The sequence below is a fragment of the Bos indicus genome, chromosome 5 (assembly GCF_029378745.1).
Source record: "Bos indicus isolate NIAB-ARS_2022 breed Sahiwal x Tharparkar chromosome 5, NIAB-ARS_B.indTharparkar_mat_pri_1.0, whole genome shotgun sequence".
Taxonomy (NCBI): domain Eukaryota; kingdom Metazoa; phylum Chordata; class Mammalia; order Artiodactyla; family Bovidae; genus Bos; species Bos indicus.
The window spans coordinates 65,255,933-65,273,657 of NC_091764.1; the positions used below are offsets into that span (position 1 = coordinate 65,255,933).

The following is a 17,725-nucleotide window of genomic DNA, read 5'->3' on the forward strand; positions in this document are numbered from 1 at the left end:
ACTTCTTGGGAAATATTCCTATCTTACATATCTTCCTTACCTATCCCATTTGTTTTTCCTTGTCCAGGATCAGCAAGTTTGTGAAAGAAAAAGAACAAAGTTCTCTGCTCATTACACTGCTCCTGCCATTCCTCTACCGTGGCAGTGTTGCTCAGGTATGAATTCACAGCAGTTATTTATCTTTGAAGTGACAGTTTATTATTAGGTTTATTTGTGAAAAATAATTTTATTGGTTAGAGTCTGTGACATATTTGTCTCAGAGTATTTGTGAGAAGACTTCATAAAGAAATATAAAACTGAAAACAGGGGAGAAAAATTGGGACAGAAAGGAATGAGGGCAGATAAGAAAGTGAAGACTTCATCATCTACTATTACAGTAAAAGTCTCACCTCTTTGTTTTCCTTTGTTTAGCTTCTTATTTGTTTCAGGGTTCCCCCCCCCTCCCCCGGCTTTGATCAGTAACAAATCTGGAACCTGAGGTGTGCATTGATCTTAAACGTGAATGATAGTGATCTTAAATATAAATGGCAAACTGAATGAAAAGTCAAACTGGTTTCATATTCACATATATTCACACATTGCTGAGAGTCTCTGGTATGATTTTCAAACCCTAGTTTAGACTTTATTTTTTAAAAGAGTCTCCCCATTTCTAACACTCATTTATAAAGCCTTAGTAGTTACACTAAACGACTCTTAGCATGTAGTAATTGAGCTTTAGAAGACCACGCATTTCTGCACAACTGAAAGTGTGTGTTTTTTGTCAGCAAGTTCATTTTCTTTGTTTCTTTTTTGACTAGAAAATAGAAGAAATTATGATTTAAAACCATGTATATTTTCTATTAGAACTAAAGGAAGAAACTGTTGATGGGCACTATTATGGGGTTTTGATCAAGTTAAAATGTTAAGAACTTTAAAAGACCATAAAATAACTTTTCTGATTACTACTACTTGTTACACATGTTTATTTGTTTTCTGTGCTGTAATATATTAAAAACAACATGACCAGTTTTCTGAATTACTGAAATATGATTTCTCTCAATGTTATTATTTCTTAAGGATACAGAAATTGACATTCTGGTGACAGTACAAAACCTGTTGAAACATTGTCTGGAGCCTACAAGCTTCCTCAAACCTCTAGCAAAACTCTTCTCAGTTATTAAGAACAAGTTGTCAAGACAGTTACTTTGTACAGTTTTCCAGGTCTGTAATACTCATTTTTATCCTAAATCACTCCTTTTTCAAAAGATCACTATGACATGGAATGTATACTAGCAGCTTTCTTGGTGCCAATATGATGTTTCCATGTATTTTTGAGTGCAGGCAGGGAATCAAAGAGGACGGGAGCAGAAAAGTTAAGGTTGTATTCACTAATAATACACTGCTTTCATTCCTTTTAGACCCTTTCTGATTTTGAGAGTGGATTAACATATATTACTGATGTTGTCAAGGTAAGAAAGAAAATCTTAAGTCTTTTTTGCTTCAAAACTATTACTGTTTTCCTTATTTAAGATTTATATACCTTCATTTATATGGTTTCACTGGCATTTCTTGTAGCTTAACGCCTTTGATCAAAGACATCTTGATGATATCAACTTTGATGTTCGCTTCTCGGCGTTCCAGACCATTACCTCTTACATTAAAGAGATGCAAACTGTAGACATGAACTACCTAATCCCAGTTATGCATAATTGTTTCTATAACATGGAGGTAGGTTTTTTATAGTAAAAATTTATGGATTATTTTTTATTGTTTTGACAGTACAGCCGTATAACCTAATTTCTTAATTTGGTTTTTGAGGGGGATGGGATTTTTAGTATAAAATTTCTTTTAGTTGCACAATATTTAGTTTAGCAAAGACCATACTGTTATGATATGAAAGGCAGATATTTTGAAAAAAATAATGTATGTGGAAGCACTTTGAAAAGTCAAAGCTGTGTATTAGAATGGGAAAATTCACAAAGACAGAAAATAAATTAGTGGTTATCAGGAGCTGTGAGGGGAGAAAGAAATGAGGAATGAGTGATTATATTATAATGGGTACAAGATTTCCTTTGGGGATGGTAAAAATTTTCTATAATTAGCTAGTGGTCATGGTTATAAAACCTTTGGAATATACTGAAAACCATGAATTATACAACTTAAAAGGATAAATTTCATAGTGTGTCAGTTAAATATCAATTTTTTTAAGTTAAATAGCTATATTATTTCACAGTTTCCCTCTTTTATTGATACAGTAGAAATAAAAAGGTTTGGAGCTATATATTAAGTGCCATGTTGCTAAAATGAATTAAATTTCAAAAATAGGGAAAATGAAACCCTTGCTTAATAGTTAACTATGTAGTGGTATCAGTAATCTTTGGGTGTATTTTACAGTTATTTGTCAAATATTAAGGATTAAGTAATAGAGGAAAAAGTAATCTCCCCATTTGGGGCTCATTCTTCATATATCAGAGTTCAACATAAGGGATTCTGAATCACTGCCTGGTTAGCGTAGTTGAGAATATTTTTCTACACTTAAACCTACCTTCTTTATAAACAAGGAGCTCTGGAGCAGCTAACCAGAATTATACCAGCCTACTCTGTCATTCTAAGTGAACGGCTGATTTTGAATATTGAAACTGGCTTTAGGGAACCTTTTATTCTCTTTGCTTTGAGAAATAAAGCTAATTAAAAACTGTATCTCATATTTCAATTAAAAGTGGGGGGCGGGGGGAGAAAAACAACCCATGATGTATAAAATACCAAATTTCAAAAGACAAAATCAGTAATTTTACAAAAGTACATACCATAATATTTTCTCAAATAACCAGCCCTTCTCAGTAAGCATAATTTTTCCAAGTCACTTACTGTGTTCCTCACACCCCTGTATTTGTTCTTCGTTAAGTGTGAAGTGGCCTGTGGGACATTTCTTAGTAGAGAGTTTTATACAGAAGAGTGGCTAAATGTTATAAGCTCTTTCATTGGGAAATAATAGTCCATATCACAGGTATTGCACAGTATAATTTGGGCTTTTTCCTGTGTCCAGTTAGGAGACATGTCTTTAAGTGATAATGCAAGCATGTGCTTGATGAGTATCATCAAAAAGCTTGCTGCTTTGAATGTCACAGAGAAAGAATATAGAGAAATCATTCATCGTTCTCTGCTGGAGAAACTGAGGAAAGGATTGAAGAGCCAGACAGAGGTATTGAGGTTTGCAATTAAGTACTTGTTATCTGTGGGGTTTTTGTTTGTTTTCCTGCACTTCTGCTATAATTTGTGGAAAAGCAGTCAACCTTAGTACACTTAATTAAAATAGCTGATTGTATAAATACTCACCAGACTTTTAACGGGAGTGGGAACGGAGAAGAGAGCAATCATTTCTGATTTTATGTAGTTTGTTTTTACATTGGGAATGTTTTAACTTTTTAAAAAAATTTAATGACTCTTTGGTGTTTCTTTGTATTATTTAATCAAATTCTTAAAAAAAAAATTTTTTTCTTAACTTGATATTTGCAGACTATTCAACAGGATTATACCACACTGCTTTCCTGTTTAATTCAAACCTTTCCAAATCAACCAGAATTTGAAGACTTGGTTCAGCTTACTGATTGCCATGATCCAGAAATGGACTTCTTTGAGAATATGAAGCACATTCAGGTAGAAGACAATTCTGGTTTTTTTTCCCCCTTGTCTTTGAAACAAACATTTCAACGGTTCTCATTTTAAAAGATATATTTTAATTTTCCAGAAAGTTTTGAGCTTCTCATTTCTTGGTCTTTGTGGTCATCAGATTTGCATAGGACATGCTTGTTTGCTTGGTGGTATCACAAGCCATAATAATAGTGTCACCTTTCCCTGCCATTTGCTAAGAAGTTTAAATGCTCTAGGATTCATTGGTAAAGAAATGCTATGCATTATGTCTCTGGAAACAAATCAAGGCACAGGTGTTTGCTCATGTAACACATGGACTGTATTTCACTCTTTTAATCTTTTTTTCAAAGAGGAATATGATACTGAAATAGAGCTGATTGTTGGTGAGCTCATTCAGTAACTAATTTATATTTTATCTAACTCATAGATCCACAGAAGAGCAAGAGCCTTGAAGAAACTGGCAAAACAACTAATGGAAGGCAAAGTCGTGCTGTCTTCTAAATCTCTTCAGAATTACATCATGCCTTATGCTATGGCACCAGTTTTTGATGAGAAAATGCTCAAGGTAGGGCGTTAGCTGTAGAAGCCAGTAAAGTTTTCCCTGTACCGTGACAGAGCTTCTGCAAAGTGTAGGTGGGGCTGGTGGCATCCATACTGATGTTGTTCACCATAATTAAGAGACTTAAAATAGTTCTTTAAAAAATAGATCTTATAAAAGCCCTTAAAATTGTGCCAGGCACATGCTCTAAAAACGGTGGCTATTATTTTATGTTCACTATTATTAGCTCACAAAGGCTAACCACAGAATATTTCCTTTCACAGAAATGATCACATCACCAAGATGTCATACTTTTATTTTTGTATCATAGGCCTTAATTCTCATTATTTTCCCAAATGGCTCATAAGAAATGAAATAAAACAATAGCTGCCTTTCTTCAGCACTATACCAGATACAGGCACAATTCTGATTTAATCCTCACAGCAACTCAACCCTATGGGGGTAGGGACTGTTACCACTATTTTATAGGAGAATAAATTGAGAATAAGTGAGGTTATATAACTTTCTCAGAAACATACAGTCAGAACCTATATTTGAACTCAGAATGTCTTCAGATTTATACTACGTATGCCTAAGAATGGGTTTCCCTAGTAGCTCAGACAGTAAAGCATCCGCCTGCAATGCAGGAGAACCAGGTCAGGAAGATCCCCTGGAGAAGGAGATGGCAACCTACTCCAATATTCTTGCCTGGAGAATTCCATGGACAGAGGAGCCGGGCAGGCTACAGTCCATGGGATCACAAAGATTCGGACACAACTGAGCAGCTGACACAGTGCCTAAGAACAGTGCCTGCACATGGTAAAGACTTAATGAATATTTAAGTCTAATTGACCTAATAGCAGGATTTATGACTTGATTTTATGATTTTGTTCAAGGATAGGTTTCTTCTGTATTTTCAGGATGTTTAAAGAATTTTTTTTTAATTTCCTAAGTAGGTAAAAGAATGAGTCCCTAAATTCCAGTTTAAGGAGCCGGTAAGCACCTCAGAGATAGAGGGCAGTAAAACAGGAAGGAGGTGTAGGTAGAAAAAATAAACTGTTTTAGCTTTGGTTGGTATTGGTTTGGTATACCTTTCTATTGTTTTTAACCTATTTGTGATTTTTACTTTTACTTTTAAAGTTGGTTTCTTATAGGTAGTATATATAGCTGTATCTTGCATTTTTAATCAGAGTGTCTCTGCGTTTTGATTAGTTTTAGACCATTTGCATTTAATGATTATTAATATGGTTGTGTTTAAATCTATGATCTTGTTATTTTTTATTTGTCCCATTTTTTCCTCTCTTTCCTCCTTTTCTTCTTCTGTTGGATTAACTGGATATTTTTTTAGTGATTTTATTTTACTTCTTTTGGCCTGTTAGTTATCTTCGTGCTGTTGTTTGTTTCATAAGTTTTACCTGTATGTTAGCTTTAGACCACATAATACACTGTTGTTTTTGCTTCAAACCATCAGTTATCTTTCGAAGAGATCTTTAAAACTAAAGAAAGGATCTTTTGTATTTGTTTCCATGTTTTTAATTCCGAGTGTTCTTCATTCCTTTGTGTGGGTCCAGATAATCACCCTGTATCATTTTACTACTGATAGGAAGACTTTCTTGAAATTTTTTGTAGTGCAGGTCTACTGGTAATGAATTCTTTCAGCTCTTGTTTGTCTTTTCTCATCTTTGTTTTTGAAAGATAGTGTTTCTAGGTATGGAATTCTAGTTTGACAGGTTTTGGATTTTTTTCCCTAATAACTTTAAGAATACTTTGAACTGACTTCTCGTTTATACTGTTTCCAAAAGAAGTTATCCTTTGTTCTGAGTGGAGCATATCTTTCCCCCTCCACCCCCCACCCATTTTTCTCTTTATTACTAGTTTTAAGCCATTTGGTTATCAGGTGCCTTAGTGCCTTACTGTTTTGTGCCTGGAGTTTGTTGAGCTTCTTGGATCTATAGATTTGTAGTCGTTGTCAGACTTTGAATTTTTTGCCATTACTTTTTCAAAGATATTTTTGGTTCCCCTTCTTGCCTTTCGGAGAAGGCAATGGCACCCCACTCCAGTACTCTTGCCTGGAAAATCCCATGGACAAAGGAACCTGGTAGGCTGCAGTCCATGGGGTTGCTAAGAGTCAGACATGACTGAGCGACTTCACTTTCACTTTTCACTTTCATGCATTGGAGAAGACAATGGCAGCCCACTCCAGTGTTCTTGCCTGGAGAATCCAGGGACTAGGGAGCCTGGTGGGCTGCCGTCTATGGGGTCACACAGAGTCGGACACGACTGAAATGACTTAGCAGCAGCAGTAGCTTCTTGTCTTTGGAGATTACATCATATATTAGGCTATTCCAAATTGTCCCATGCCCATAACTCACTGAGGCTTTTTAATTTCCTTCTGGGTTTCATTTGGTTTCATTTTTCTACTACTGTGTCTTCACATTCACTAGTGTTTCCTTCTGTCATGTGTAATCTATTGTTAATCCCATCCAGTATATCTTCCCTCAGAATTGTCTTTTCCATCTCTGTGGTTCAATTTGGGCCTTTTTTATGCCTCGCATGTGTCCCCATAACATGCTCGTGCTTTCCTCTCCCTTCTTAATCATGCAATACAGTTATATCAGTTGTTTTCAGGGCTGTGTCATCTGTGTCATTTCTATGCTTCTGTTGTTTGATTTTTCTTCTTATTAGATTTATTTTTCAGCTTCTTTGTATGCCTGGTAATTATTTATCAGATGCCAGACATCATAAATTTGACTTTGCTATGTGCTGGGTATTTTTGTATTTCTTTAAGTATTTCTGAGAATTGTTTTCAGATGCATTTAGGCTACTTGTAAGTAGTCTGGTCCTTTTGAGGCTCACTTTTAAGCTCTGTTAGGCACGAGTAGCTCTTAGTGTGATGCTCATTTGAACCTACCACTGAGGTACTAACCTTCTGAGTACCTGAATACCCAGTACTCCGTGTATCATGAGGTTTTTCTCTCTGGCTGAGAGGAACATGAACTATTCTCATCCCTGTATGGTCTTTGATGATTGTTGCATCTTTTCCTTTTTGGTAATTCTCTTCTCATCTCTTCCTTATTCAGAGTATACTGGTCAATTCTCAGCTGAAGCTTAAGGGGCTCTTTCTCTGGGCAGCTTTTCTCTCTGAACTCTTCTCTCTGGTACTCTGCCCTATGGACTTTAGCTCCACAGCCTCAACTCTGACCCCTTAACTCAAAGAAATACAGGTCTCTCTTGGGGTTTCTTCTCCTGTGCTATGGCCTGACAGTTATCCCCACACAATCAACTGAGGGTAGTTATAAGGCTTTTTTCATTTGTTTTCTTTCTCTCAGGGGTCACTATCCTACACTGATGTCCAAAGTCTGAAAACTGTTTCATATATTTTTCTCTACTTTCCTCATTAAGGTATGAGAGTAAATCTAGCTTCTCTTCTTCATGAGATCTGAAAGAGTTGTCTCCAAAGCATTGTTCTTATGAGTGCTCAACAGTGCAATCTATAGTTAACTTTGACATTTATCAACTTTTATACCTTGAATTTACTTCACAGTTGTAGGGTTGAACCTATAAAGGAGGTCTGAGTGAAATAGAGTCTAAAATGTGTTAAAGCCTTTAATGAAAGGAAGATATCATTTGAAATTGACAGAAGCTTTTCCAGAACTAGAGGAAAACTATTTAACATAGTTTGGGCATTCTTTCCTTTCTATAATTTCTGATCACCTGCTGTCTAAGATTTTTATTGTACCAAGTTAGCTGTGTATGTGTATTTTATTTGCAAATACTTATTTTTACTGATGCTCTTGATTTGTTTTACAGCATGAAAATATAACCATTGCTGCCACAGAAGTTATTGGAGCTGTTTGCAAACATCTCTCTTGGTCAGCATACGTGTACTACTTGAAACATTTCATTCATGTCTTACAGGCGGGACAGATCAATCAAAAGTTGGGTGTCAGGTATGGCCAAACTTCTTATTTTTGTTTTGTTTTTGAAATGTAAAATTTGGATTCTTTTCTGAAATAACCTTTCTATAATCCCAAATTACTTTTAATTTGTATCAATGAGGTGATACTAAGATTTGTTAAAGTAAAAAATTACCTAAAATAGGAAAAAGTAATTTCAATTTTTATAAGTCTAACTTTCCTTTTAAGAGTCAAATGATACTAATTAATCAAATGAATGTTTCTATGAAATTTTTTTTAACAGTTTGCTAGTGATAGTGTTAGAAGCATTCCACTTTGACCACAAAACTCTTGAAGAACAAATGAGAAAACTTCAGAATGAAGAGGGTAAGTTTTTTAAACTTTCTTAAACCAAATTTCCTTCCTGTTCTTCTGTTATTTATTATTATGAATTAAAGATGACAAAATTCAGCTTAACTCCCCTTTTTCTGCTCTTGTAGCAGTGACCAGTGAATGAGTCAGGAAGAAGTTAAAATGAATAGTTTGAATATTATTCTGAAAACTTGTTTAACAATAGAGAAGTCCAGTGTAAAATGTACAGGGCAAAAATCTGAGCTATGGGTTATTTACACAGAAATTCTCATTTGTCTTCATAAGAATCTTACTAGAACCTTAGGTGTTAGTTACTCCATATTTTTTATATGAGAAATTGAGATTTCAGATGTAAAGTAACTTTCCTAAAGCTGCACAGCACATAAACAAAACAAAGACTAATGGATAGCTGTCATTTATTAAGGTCAGTGAAGTGTCAGAAATGAGACTTTATCACATTTAATACTTATAATAGCCTTGCAAGTAAACCATCTCCAGTTTACTGGTGAAGAATCCAGAGCTCACAAGAGTTCAATTAATGGACTGTAGTCATGGCTTGTTAGCAGAGACAGGTCTGGATTTGCCCCACCACACTGCCCAGTTTGAATCCTGTAATAAGGGACGTTTCTGCATGAGCCCTATTGGCTGCCATTATGATTTTCATGCTCAGGAATGTAGGTTTTTGCCAACATCTGTTGGATCATCGAAAAAGTAAGTAAGAGAGTTCAGAAAAACATCTACTTCTGCTTTATGGATTACACCAAAGCCTTTGACTGTGTAGATCACAACAAACTGTGGAAAATTCTTCAAGAGATGGGAATACCAGACCACCTGACCAGCCTCCTGAGAAATCTGTATGCAGGTCAAGAAGCAACAGTTAGAACTGGACATGGAACAACAGACTAGTTCCAAATCGGAAAACGAATACGTCAAAGCTATATATTGTCACCCTGTTTATTTAACGTACATGCAGAGTACATCATGCAAAATGCTGGGCTGGATGAAGCAAGCACAAGCTGGAATCAAGATTGCCAGGAGAAATATCAATAACCTCAGATATGCAGATGACACCATCCTTAGGGCAAAAGCAAAGAGGAACTAAAGAGCCTTTTGATGAAAGTGAAAAAGGAGAGTGAAAAAGTTGGCTTAAAATTCAACATCAGAAAACTAAGATCATGGCATCTGGTCCCATCACTTCATGGCAAGTAGATGGGGAAACACTGACAGACTTTATTTTGCAGGGCTCCAAAATCACTGCAGATGGTGACTGCAGCCATGAAATTAAAAGATGCTTTCTTCTTGGAAGAAAAGCTATGATCAACCTAGACAGCATATTAAAAAGCAAAGACATTACTTTACCAACAAAGGTCCGTCTAGTCAAAGCTATGGTTTTTCCAGTAGTCACGTATGGATGTGAGAGTTGGACTATAAAGAAAGCTGAGCACTGAAGAATGGATGCTTTTGAACTGTGGTGTTGGAGAAGACTCTTGAGAGTCCCTTGGACTGCAAGGACATCCAACCAGTCCATCCTAAAGGAAATCAATCCTGAATATTCATTGGAAGGACTGATGCTGAAGCTGAAACTCCAGTCCTTTGGCCACCTGATGTAAAGAAGTGACTCATTTGAAAAGACCCTGATGCTGGGAAAGATGGAAGGTGGGAGGAGAAGGGGATGATAGAGGATGAGATGGTTGGATGGCATCACCGATTCAATGGACATGTGTTTGAGTAAGCTCTGGAAGTTGGTGCTGGACAGGGAATCCTGGTATGCTGCAGTCCATGGGGTGGCAAAGAGTTGGATACAACTGAGCCACTGAACTGAACTGAACCACAGTACTTTGGAAGCTTTAGAAACCTCCTTTTTCCCAGCCTCCCCATGTGTTCCTCAAGTACCCTGTACTTGCTATTCCACTTTTTTTTATAATTATCAGTTTACTTGTCTCTATTCCTCATTAGACTAAATTATAAGAAAGTGAAGAGCCATAACACTCTCATTTACTTCTGTTTCCTCAGTCTTTATCGTGCCCTTGTAGTTGGTGATTTTTTTTTTATTAGATGTTGGTAGGAAAGACTACTTAACACAACTCTGTTGTTTCTTTATTTAAGTTGACTTTTGTTGTTTACTAAACATAGATACCACAGAAGTGATTGAGTTGCCAGAGCACGAAGCCATGGAATTAGAGCATATGGATGAGGACGAGAAGGAGGATGAATGTAATAAGACTTTGTTGGACAAGAATGAAGAGCCAGAAAACCCTGACCCAGCTGATCATGAAGGGACAGCGGCTAAGGAATCTGAGTGTATCACAAAGTCCATCTCCTTCCTTCCTCGGAATAAAGAAGAATTGGAGAGAACAATTAAAAATATCCAAGGAACCATAACTGGGGACATCCTGCCCAGGCTCCATAAATGCCTGGCATCTACGGTAATCATTCTGTCTGGGACCCAGCAGGTCTTTTTGAACTCAGGTGTCTGTGGGGCCTTATCAGACTGAGGCTCCTAACTGCATGGGTTGACATCAGCTTTTGGATTTTCTTTTTTTCTACATTTCACATTTCACTTTCCTTCTCTTATCTCCTCATCTTCAGATTCCTCTCCTGCAGCTAAGGGAGTAATGATCCTTCTTCATGATCATTTTGATACCGGTAGATAATTTTTCAGCTGCAAGGTTGTAGTGTTGGTAGGTCCCTAATGCATTTATTTTTGTTTCAGTTTATTTATTTATTTTCTTACAGACTAAAAGAGACGAAGAACACAAACTCATAAAATCGAAGGTTGTGAATGATGAGGAAGTAGTTCGAGTTCCTTTAGCTTTTGCCATGGTTAAACTAATGCAATCCCTTCCAAGAGAAGTTATGGAAACTAATCTGCCAAGGTATGTTATGTGACAAATCAGAAATTGGTTCTTCTTTTTTGTTAGAAGCACTGTCACAGTTTGCTATAATTCAGAATCCTAACTGGAATAATTTGGATTATGAGTAATTAAGAAACAAAAGAATATTTGTATTTTTATTTGTTTCTGCTAATTAGATTTTCAACTCATGTTCTAGTATTTTGCTGAAAGTGTGTGCCCTCCTCAAGAACAGAGCACAGGAAATCAGAGACATTGCACGTAGTACCCTCGCAAAAATAATAGAGGATCTGGGTGTGCATTATCTACAATATATTTTAAAAGAATTACAGACTACGCTTGTGCGTGGCTATCAGGTAAATTGCATCATGCATTTTATATTAAAATTGGGTTGGAGTTCACATAGTTGCATTTTAAACACTTAAGTCATGGTACTTTGGGTCTATCTTTTGCAAAGTTAATCTACTAAGTGCAAACAAAAATATTTAAAAATTTCTAATCCATATTTTTAAAAAATCTAGTTTTTAAAAAGCCTTTTTATTTTTTGGAAGAATCTGTGATTTTCTCTCAAATCACTTGATCAGGTTTTGTACTCTGTGAGTTCTTAATAAAATTCTTGTTGACTGTATTGCCACAAATGTGAACAATATAAATTTGTTTTGAGTTGAAACATATGTTGTAAAGTTAGTAAGAGCACCAGGTGGAATGCAGAGCTCTTTGAGTAGTTACCTGGCTGTCTTGCTGCTCCCAAATGTGGGCCTTGGACACATGGCATCAGCAGCACCTGGGAACTTGTTAGGAGAATAGTCAGGCCCTTAGCCCTGACCTACGCAATCTGCCTTTTTAAAGATCCCAAGTGATTGAAAGTTTGAGAAACACTACAGCTTGTTTTTCTGAAGTAACCAGCCAAGACTCCTGGTAGAGTGGTTGCTCTAGGTTACCATAACCATACTTAATTTTTAATAATCTGTTTAGAATCAATATTTTACTACTTCAAGTGGAATGTAAAAATACAGATCCCTTCACCCTTCCTTTGTTTAATAGTTGTTTATGTATTACTTCACCATATGTTGAAAACTTATCGGGCAGTGTTAGAGCTGTTTTGCTTTGTTTTGTTTTGATAGGTAAGAAGTAGACTTACTCAGATTCAGAGAGAGGCATGCTCCGCAGACTAGAGTGTGGGCCACTGCATACGGCGAGTGCAGCGCAGAGTTTTGCTTTTAATCCTCAGACACTTATCGTTTCTACTGCTTTTTCTTCATTTCTGAATTTCCAGATTTCTTCCTGGTATCATTTCCCTTCGGTCTAGGCAAGCATGTAGAGCACGTGTGGTGGCGACAGACCCTCTTTGTTTTCTTTCCCTTGTGCCTGTCTTTGTTTCACCTTCTTCCTGAAGGACGTATACTTCTGCATTGACAGTTATTTCTTTTCCTTTCAGCACTGTAAAAATGTCATGCCACTTCTTCTGGCCTTTCTGATAAATAGTTCTTCCCCTCTGAGTAACACGTTATTTTTCTCTGGCAGCTTTAAAGACTTTTTCAGCAGTTGGATTATGAGCACAGATTTCTTTGGTTTTACCCTGTTTGAGGTTTGTTGAGCTTCTTGGTCACTTTGGAAACTTTTCAGCTGTTATTTCTTCAAATACTTTTCTGTACTGCACTCTTTCTCGTCTTCTGGGACTTCAGTGAACTGTATATTAGACTTTTGAAGGGTCGCATCCATCCCTGGGGGCTTCCCTGGTGGCTGAGTGATAAAGACTCTGCCTGCAATGCAGGAGACCCAGATTCTATCCCTGGGTCAGGAAGATCCCCTGGAGGAGGGCATGGCAGTCCACTCCAGGACTCTTGCCTGAGAATCTCCATGAACAGAGGAGCCGGCAGGCTGCATTCCGTGGGTCACGCAGAGTTGGACGCAACTGCAGCGACTAGGCCGCAGCAGCACCCACCCCTGATGCGCGGCTCACGTTTATTTTTCAGTCTTCTTCCTTCCTGTTTAGATTACATAATTTCTGTTGATTCATATTCAAGTTCACTGACTCCTTCCTCTTTAATCTCCATCCCGCTGTTGGACCCATCCAGTAAATTTTCTTATGTCAGTAATTTTTCTTTTCACTTCTCAAGTTTCCTTAGTTCCTTATATCTTCTGATTCTTTGTTAACACTTTATTTCTCCATGTCTCACATCTCCAGCTACAAAGCTGGCACTGTTTCTCCTACTTTGCCACACATTTCCCACAACTGTAACCACACAGAGGCTAGGCAGTGGCAAGTTGGAGAGGAGACGAGCAGCTTGTGGGCCCACCCTTTCCAAACTGCAGTCCCACTGAAGGAAAGGAAGGTCTCCCTGCAGAGTTGTGGCTGCAGCAGCCCCTGTGTCTAGGCCACTGCCACCACCACCACAGGATCCTTGGGGTGTAGGAAATGGAGAAAAGAAAAACAAAATAGATTTCCTTATTCTCTTGGAACATTCTTGAGTTTTCTCTCCTATTCCTAAAGCCACAGGACTTCTCATAGACTTCTCTGAATCCTAGCATGATTTCCATGTTGGCTGGGGGATAGCCATATAGAAAACAGGGGTAAACTCACTGGAAGTTTGGTGGTACTTGCACTCTGGTGTTCTTCCCCAGTAGTGGTTCCATGCATCCAGTGTCTTCAGCAAACACTTTAAATATATAAAGGTACTTAAAGATCATAAGTACCTTTAAAGGCATATATATGAAATTATTCCTTTAAAATCCAATCTGTATATTGACAGCCAAGTGTATTTTCTTAGCACATGGTCATTACCTGTTTACCTTGATAACTTACAGCAGTTGAAGCAGTGTAGAGAACATACTCTGTTGTATACTCTGGCACCATCTGCTTTCAGATCCTGACTTCACCACTTCCTGTTCCTGTAACCTCGGGCAAGTTGCTTGACCTTTTTGTGTCTCAGCTTCCTCAAGTGAAAGCGCTGGTGCTATTTCTCCTACACCATAGATTGAGTGAGGAATAAATGATATAGTACATGTGAGAAGTAATACAGTGTCTAGCCCATAGTAAGCTCTAAGGAATGCTAGGTGTGATCACTGTTTAGGGCAGAAACTTGTTTTTTTCATGTAGGCTCCTTAATTCAGAGGTTGGTTTTTAAAAGTTCAAGATTTGTGCGTTCTTTATGGACTTCCCAGGTGGCACTAATAGTAAAGAACCCTCCTGCCAATGCAGGAGACATTAGAGACTGGGGTTCAGTCCCTGCGTCAGGAAGATCCCCTGGAGGAGGGCCTGGCAACCCACTCCAGTATTCTTGCCTGGAGAATCCCATGGACAGAGGAGCCCAGTGGGCTCCATAGGGTCACAAAGAGTCAGACATGACTGAAGCAAATTAGCATGCATGCTGTTCTTTAAAAATGATTGGCCTGATTTAGTCACAGTGATAGACCCTGTGCATGTGATGTGTTTCTGAGCATCTTTTCTACAAAGTGACCATTTGGCTAAAGGACTTTAGACCCTGATATAAGTATGTGTTGTTTAGCAAAGCTTCCTGCAGTGCTGACAGATATATAATCAGAGTGTACCCTTTGCAGTCCTCCTTGATCTTGTTCTTCCTACTGTGGTGTTCCTGACCATCTGTGCTCTTCTCATACATCTCACTTCAGGTCCATGTGCTAACTTTCACTGTCTATATGTTGCTGCAAGGCCTTACCAACAAGCTACAAGTCGGGAGTTTGGACTCTTGTTTGGATATAATGATTGAGGTAAGATTCAGAGAAAGGAATTCTGATTTTTTTTTAAGAGTTCAAAGAACACAAATTATATCATAAAATAAGACACAGTAATAGCCTACAAACATATATTAATATAAAACATAAACATGAAAATAATGTACTGTCTCACCTCTTAGGATGGCAGAGGTTTAAAAAACTAAGATTCAAGTGACATGAGATGGGTGCCCTGCTGTAGGTCCTGAGTTGGTATAATCAGGTGTAATCTGGGGTTTGTACAAATGTATATTCACCAGAACTGTATGTATAATAGTGAAAAATTAATAACACTCAACTTTTAAAATTGGATAATACAATAATTTGGAGGGTGGGTTAGAAAGACACTAAGTTTGGCACACAATCTTTTGTTTATACATTAAAAGTTTAGATACTACATTTTTAAATGCATTAATTTTGATAATTAAATTTCAAATATCATGAGACTTTCTTAAAGGGAAATTAAGCTACTTTTTGGTAATAATCAAAAAAAGTCCCTGTTTGTGTATTACATAGTTATATATGTAAATCTATGTAGTATTCTTTTGTTTTCCATTGGTATAAACCTTGAAGTGTTTCTGTAATTGGTCTCTAAGCTACATTGAAAAAAGTGAAATCTAATAGAAATTAATCATAAGCAGAAACTGCTTATGTTGGCATATCTTGCTTGAGTGTACATAATTACCATTTAGCTTTTTTCTTTTAAAGATTTTTAACCATGAGTTGTTTGGTGCCGTTGCTGAAGAGAAGGAAGTAAAGCAGATCCTCTCCAAGGTCATGGAGGCACGAAGAAGCAAGAGTTATGATTCTTATGAAATCTTGGGCAAGTTTGTAGGAAAAGATCAGGTTACAAAACTTATCCTTCCACTAAAAGAGGTAAGGACTTGAATGTAATATAGGGAATCACCACCTTTCAGTATCTTGAGTTCTTGAAAAGAGCCTTGAGCATCATGAATCACTTTAGTACTAAGAACACCAGTACTGTGTGTCTGGCAGCCCTTCGATGGGCATTCTGATCCAGGAGTCAGATGTAAACCATGAGATGCAGAAGGAAAGGCAACAGAAATTGAATTATAGGTGAATTACACAGCTGAGTCCCATCAGTAACTGCGAATAGCCTTTGGCGTGAGATGCTGCTCCCAGATTGCCAAGAGGACGAGAACTGCATTTATTGAACATACACTGTGTTCTTAGCACTGTGCTTCATTATGTCTTCTAATCTGCACAGCCATCCCTGAGATTGACAGTACTTCCATCTGACACACGAGAAAATTCAGGCTCAAAACGGTAGAAAGAAACATGAATAAGTAGAAAACCCAGGATTTCATGCCAGATCTTTCTGAAGCTGTAATTTCAAAGCTCACATTCTTTCCATTTTCATTCTGCCTCCTATTGGGCAGGGACTGTACTTTACCTGCCTTCGGAGTGGTCACTGTGCCTGTTGCAGGGGTGAACATTCAACAAGCATTATTAATTCACTTTATTACAGTTTTACATACTAAACCTAGAGCAAAAAACCCTATCTAATGACGTAAATTAACTAATTCCACTTGCTTTGATGCTAGATTCACTCCCTAATTGTTCCTAAAATACATTTAGCTTATCTGAGCCTAATCTAAGAATGTTAGATATGTTTTTAAGATGAAAGAATCGACAAAGCACACATGCTTTCCATGTAAATTATCAAGTCCCTCCAAGGTAATAAAAGTTACTAATACCATGTCCTGTGCAGAGGACTAGCTGTGACACACTGAGGGTTTTCCTGGGGTGATGGTGCTAAGCTCCCATTAAGTTCCTCTGATTTGGCCCAATACCTAATATCCCAGCCCTGAGGCTTAGCCATCATATGTCTTTATTAGCATGGTTTCCTGTGAGGAGTGACTGCGTTGTGTTGATGTATATGTGCTTGTCTGTAAATCACCCCATTTAATGCACTTGGAAGGCTGGCATCTTCCAAGTGTCACATCCTATCTCCAATCCTGTGCCCAGACCTCAACAACAAAGGGAATACAGAGGAGGCTCAAAAACTCCAGAGGCATACACTAATGGTAGTGATTATTTCTGGTGTTGAGGTCATGGGTAAATTTGATTTTATGTTATACTTATATTTGAAATTTTATTACGAATGTTTGTTTTTTAATTAGGAAAAAACATATTTTAAAAATAATAGATAAAACAAATCAAACAAATATATAACAAATCAAAATGCAGTTCTGTCACCTCAGCATGCATTTGTGTTTGCCTTTAGATCTTGCAAAATACCACAAGTTTAAAACTGGCCCGGAAAGTTCACGAAACCTTACGCCGAATCATATCAGGATTACTTGTAAACCAGGAAATGACAGCAGAATCCATTCTGTTGCTTAGTTATGGTTTGGTCAGCGAAAATCTCCCCCTGTTAACACAGAAAGAAAAGTAAGTTTGCAAAAAACAACTATCCTTTAGGTACTTGCTTCAAATAAGCCATTCAGTTCTCAGCATCTTAAGTGGGTTCATTTAATAACTGGCTTTAGTAAAAGAAAAAAAAAAGGGTATATTTATCTGAGGTGTGAGATGGTGCTACTTTGTGTTTGGACTGATGTCCTTCCAAGTGATACATGTCAACACAAGATGATTTTTCTGCTGAATGAAGTATCTGTGAAGGTTACCAATTATTTTAACATTTCTCTGACACCACTTTTTAGATATTTATTCAATCCAAG

General features: G+C 37.3%; 1 protein-coding gene across 1 annotated transcript in view; it reads left to right on the forward strand.

Annotated features, from left to right (window-relative positions):
* The window catches only part of UTP20 (UTP20 small subunit processome component), an 87,512-nt gene that overhangs the window by 52,627 nt on the left and 17,160 nt on the right, over window positions 1–17,725 (forward strand). Inside the window, exons 32-46 of the mRNA XM_019961167.2 lie at window positions 68–155; window positions 1,057–1,200; window positions 1,398–1,448; window positions 1,555–1,707; window positions 3,026–3,181; window positions 3,496–3,636; window positions 4,058–4,195; window positions 7,979–8,118; window positions 8,369–8,451; window positions 10,570–10,862; window positions 11,173–11,312; window positions 11,488–11,644; window positions 14,922–15,020; window positions 15,732–15,899; window positions 17,272–17,438. Of these exons, the coding sequence (XP_019816726.2) occupies window positions 68–155; window positions 1,057–1,200; window positions 1,398–1,448; window positions 1,555–1,707; window positions 3,026–3,181; window positions 3,496–3,636; window positions 4,058–4,195; window positions 7,979–8,118; window positions 8,369–8,451; window positions 10,570–10,862; window positions 11,173–11,312; window positions 11,488–11,644; window positions 14,922–15,020; window positions 15,732–15,899; window positions 17,272–17,438 (2,118 nt within the window). The remainder of the gene's footprint in view (window positions 1–67; window positions 156–1,056; window positions 1,201–1,397; window positions 1,449–1,554; window positions 1,708–3,025; window positions 3,182–3,495; window positions 3,637–4,057; window positions 4,196–7,978; window positions 8,119–8,368; window positions 8,452–10,569; window positions 10,863–11,172; window positions 11,313–11,487; window positions 11,645–14,921; window positions 15,021–15,731; window positions 15,900–17,271; window positions 17,439–17,725) is intronic.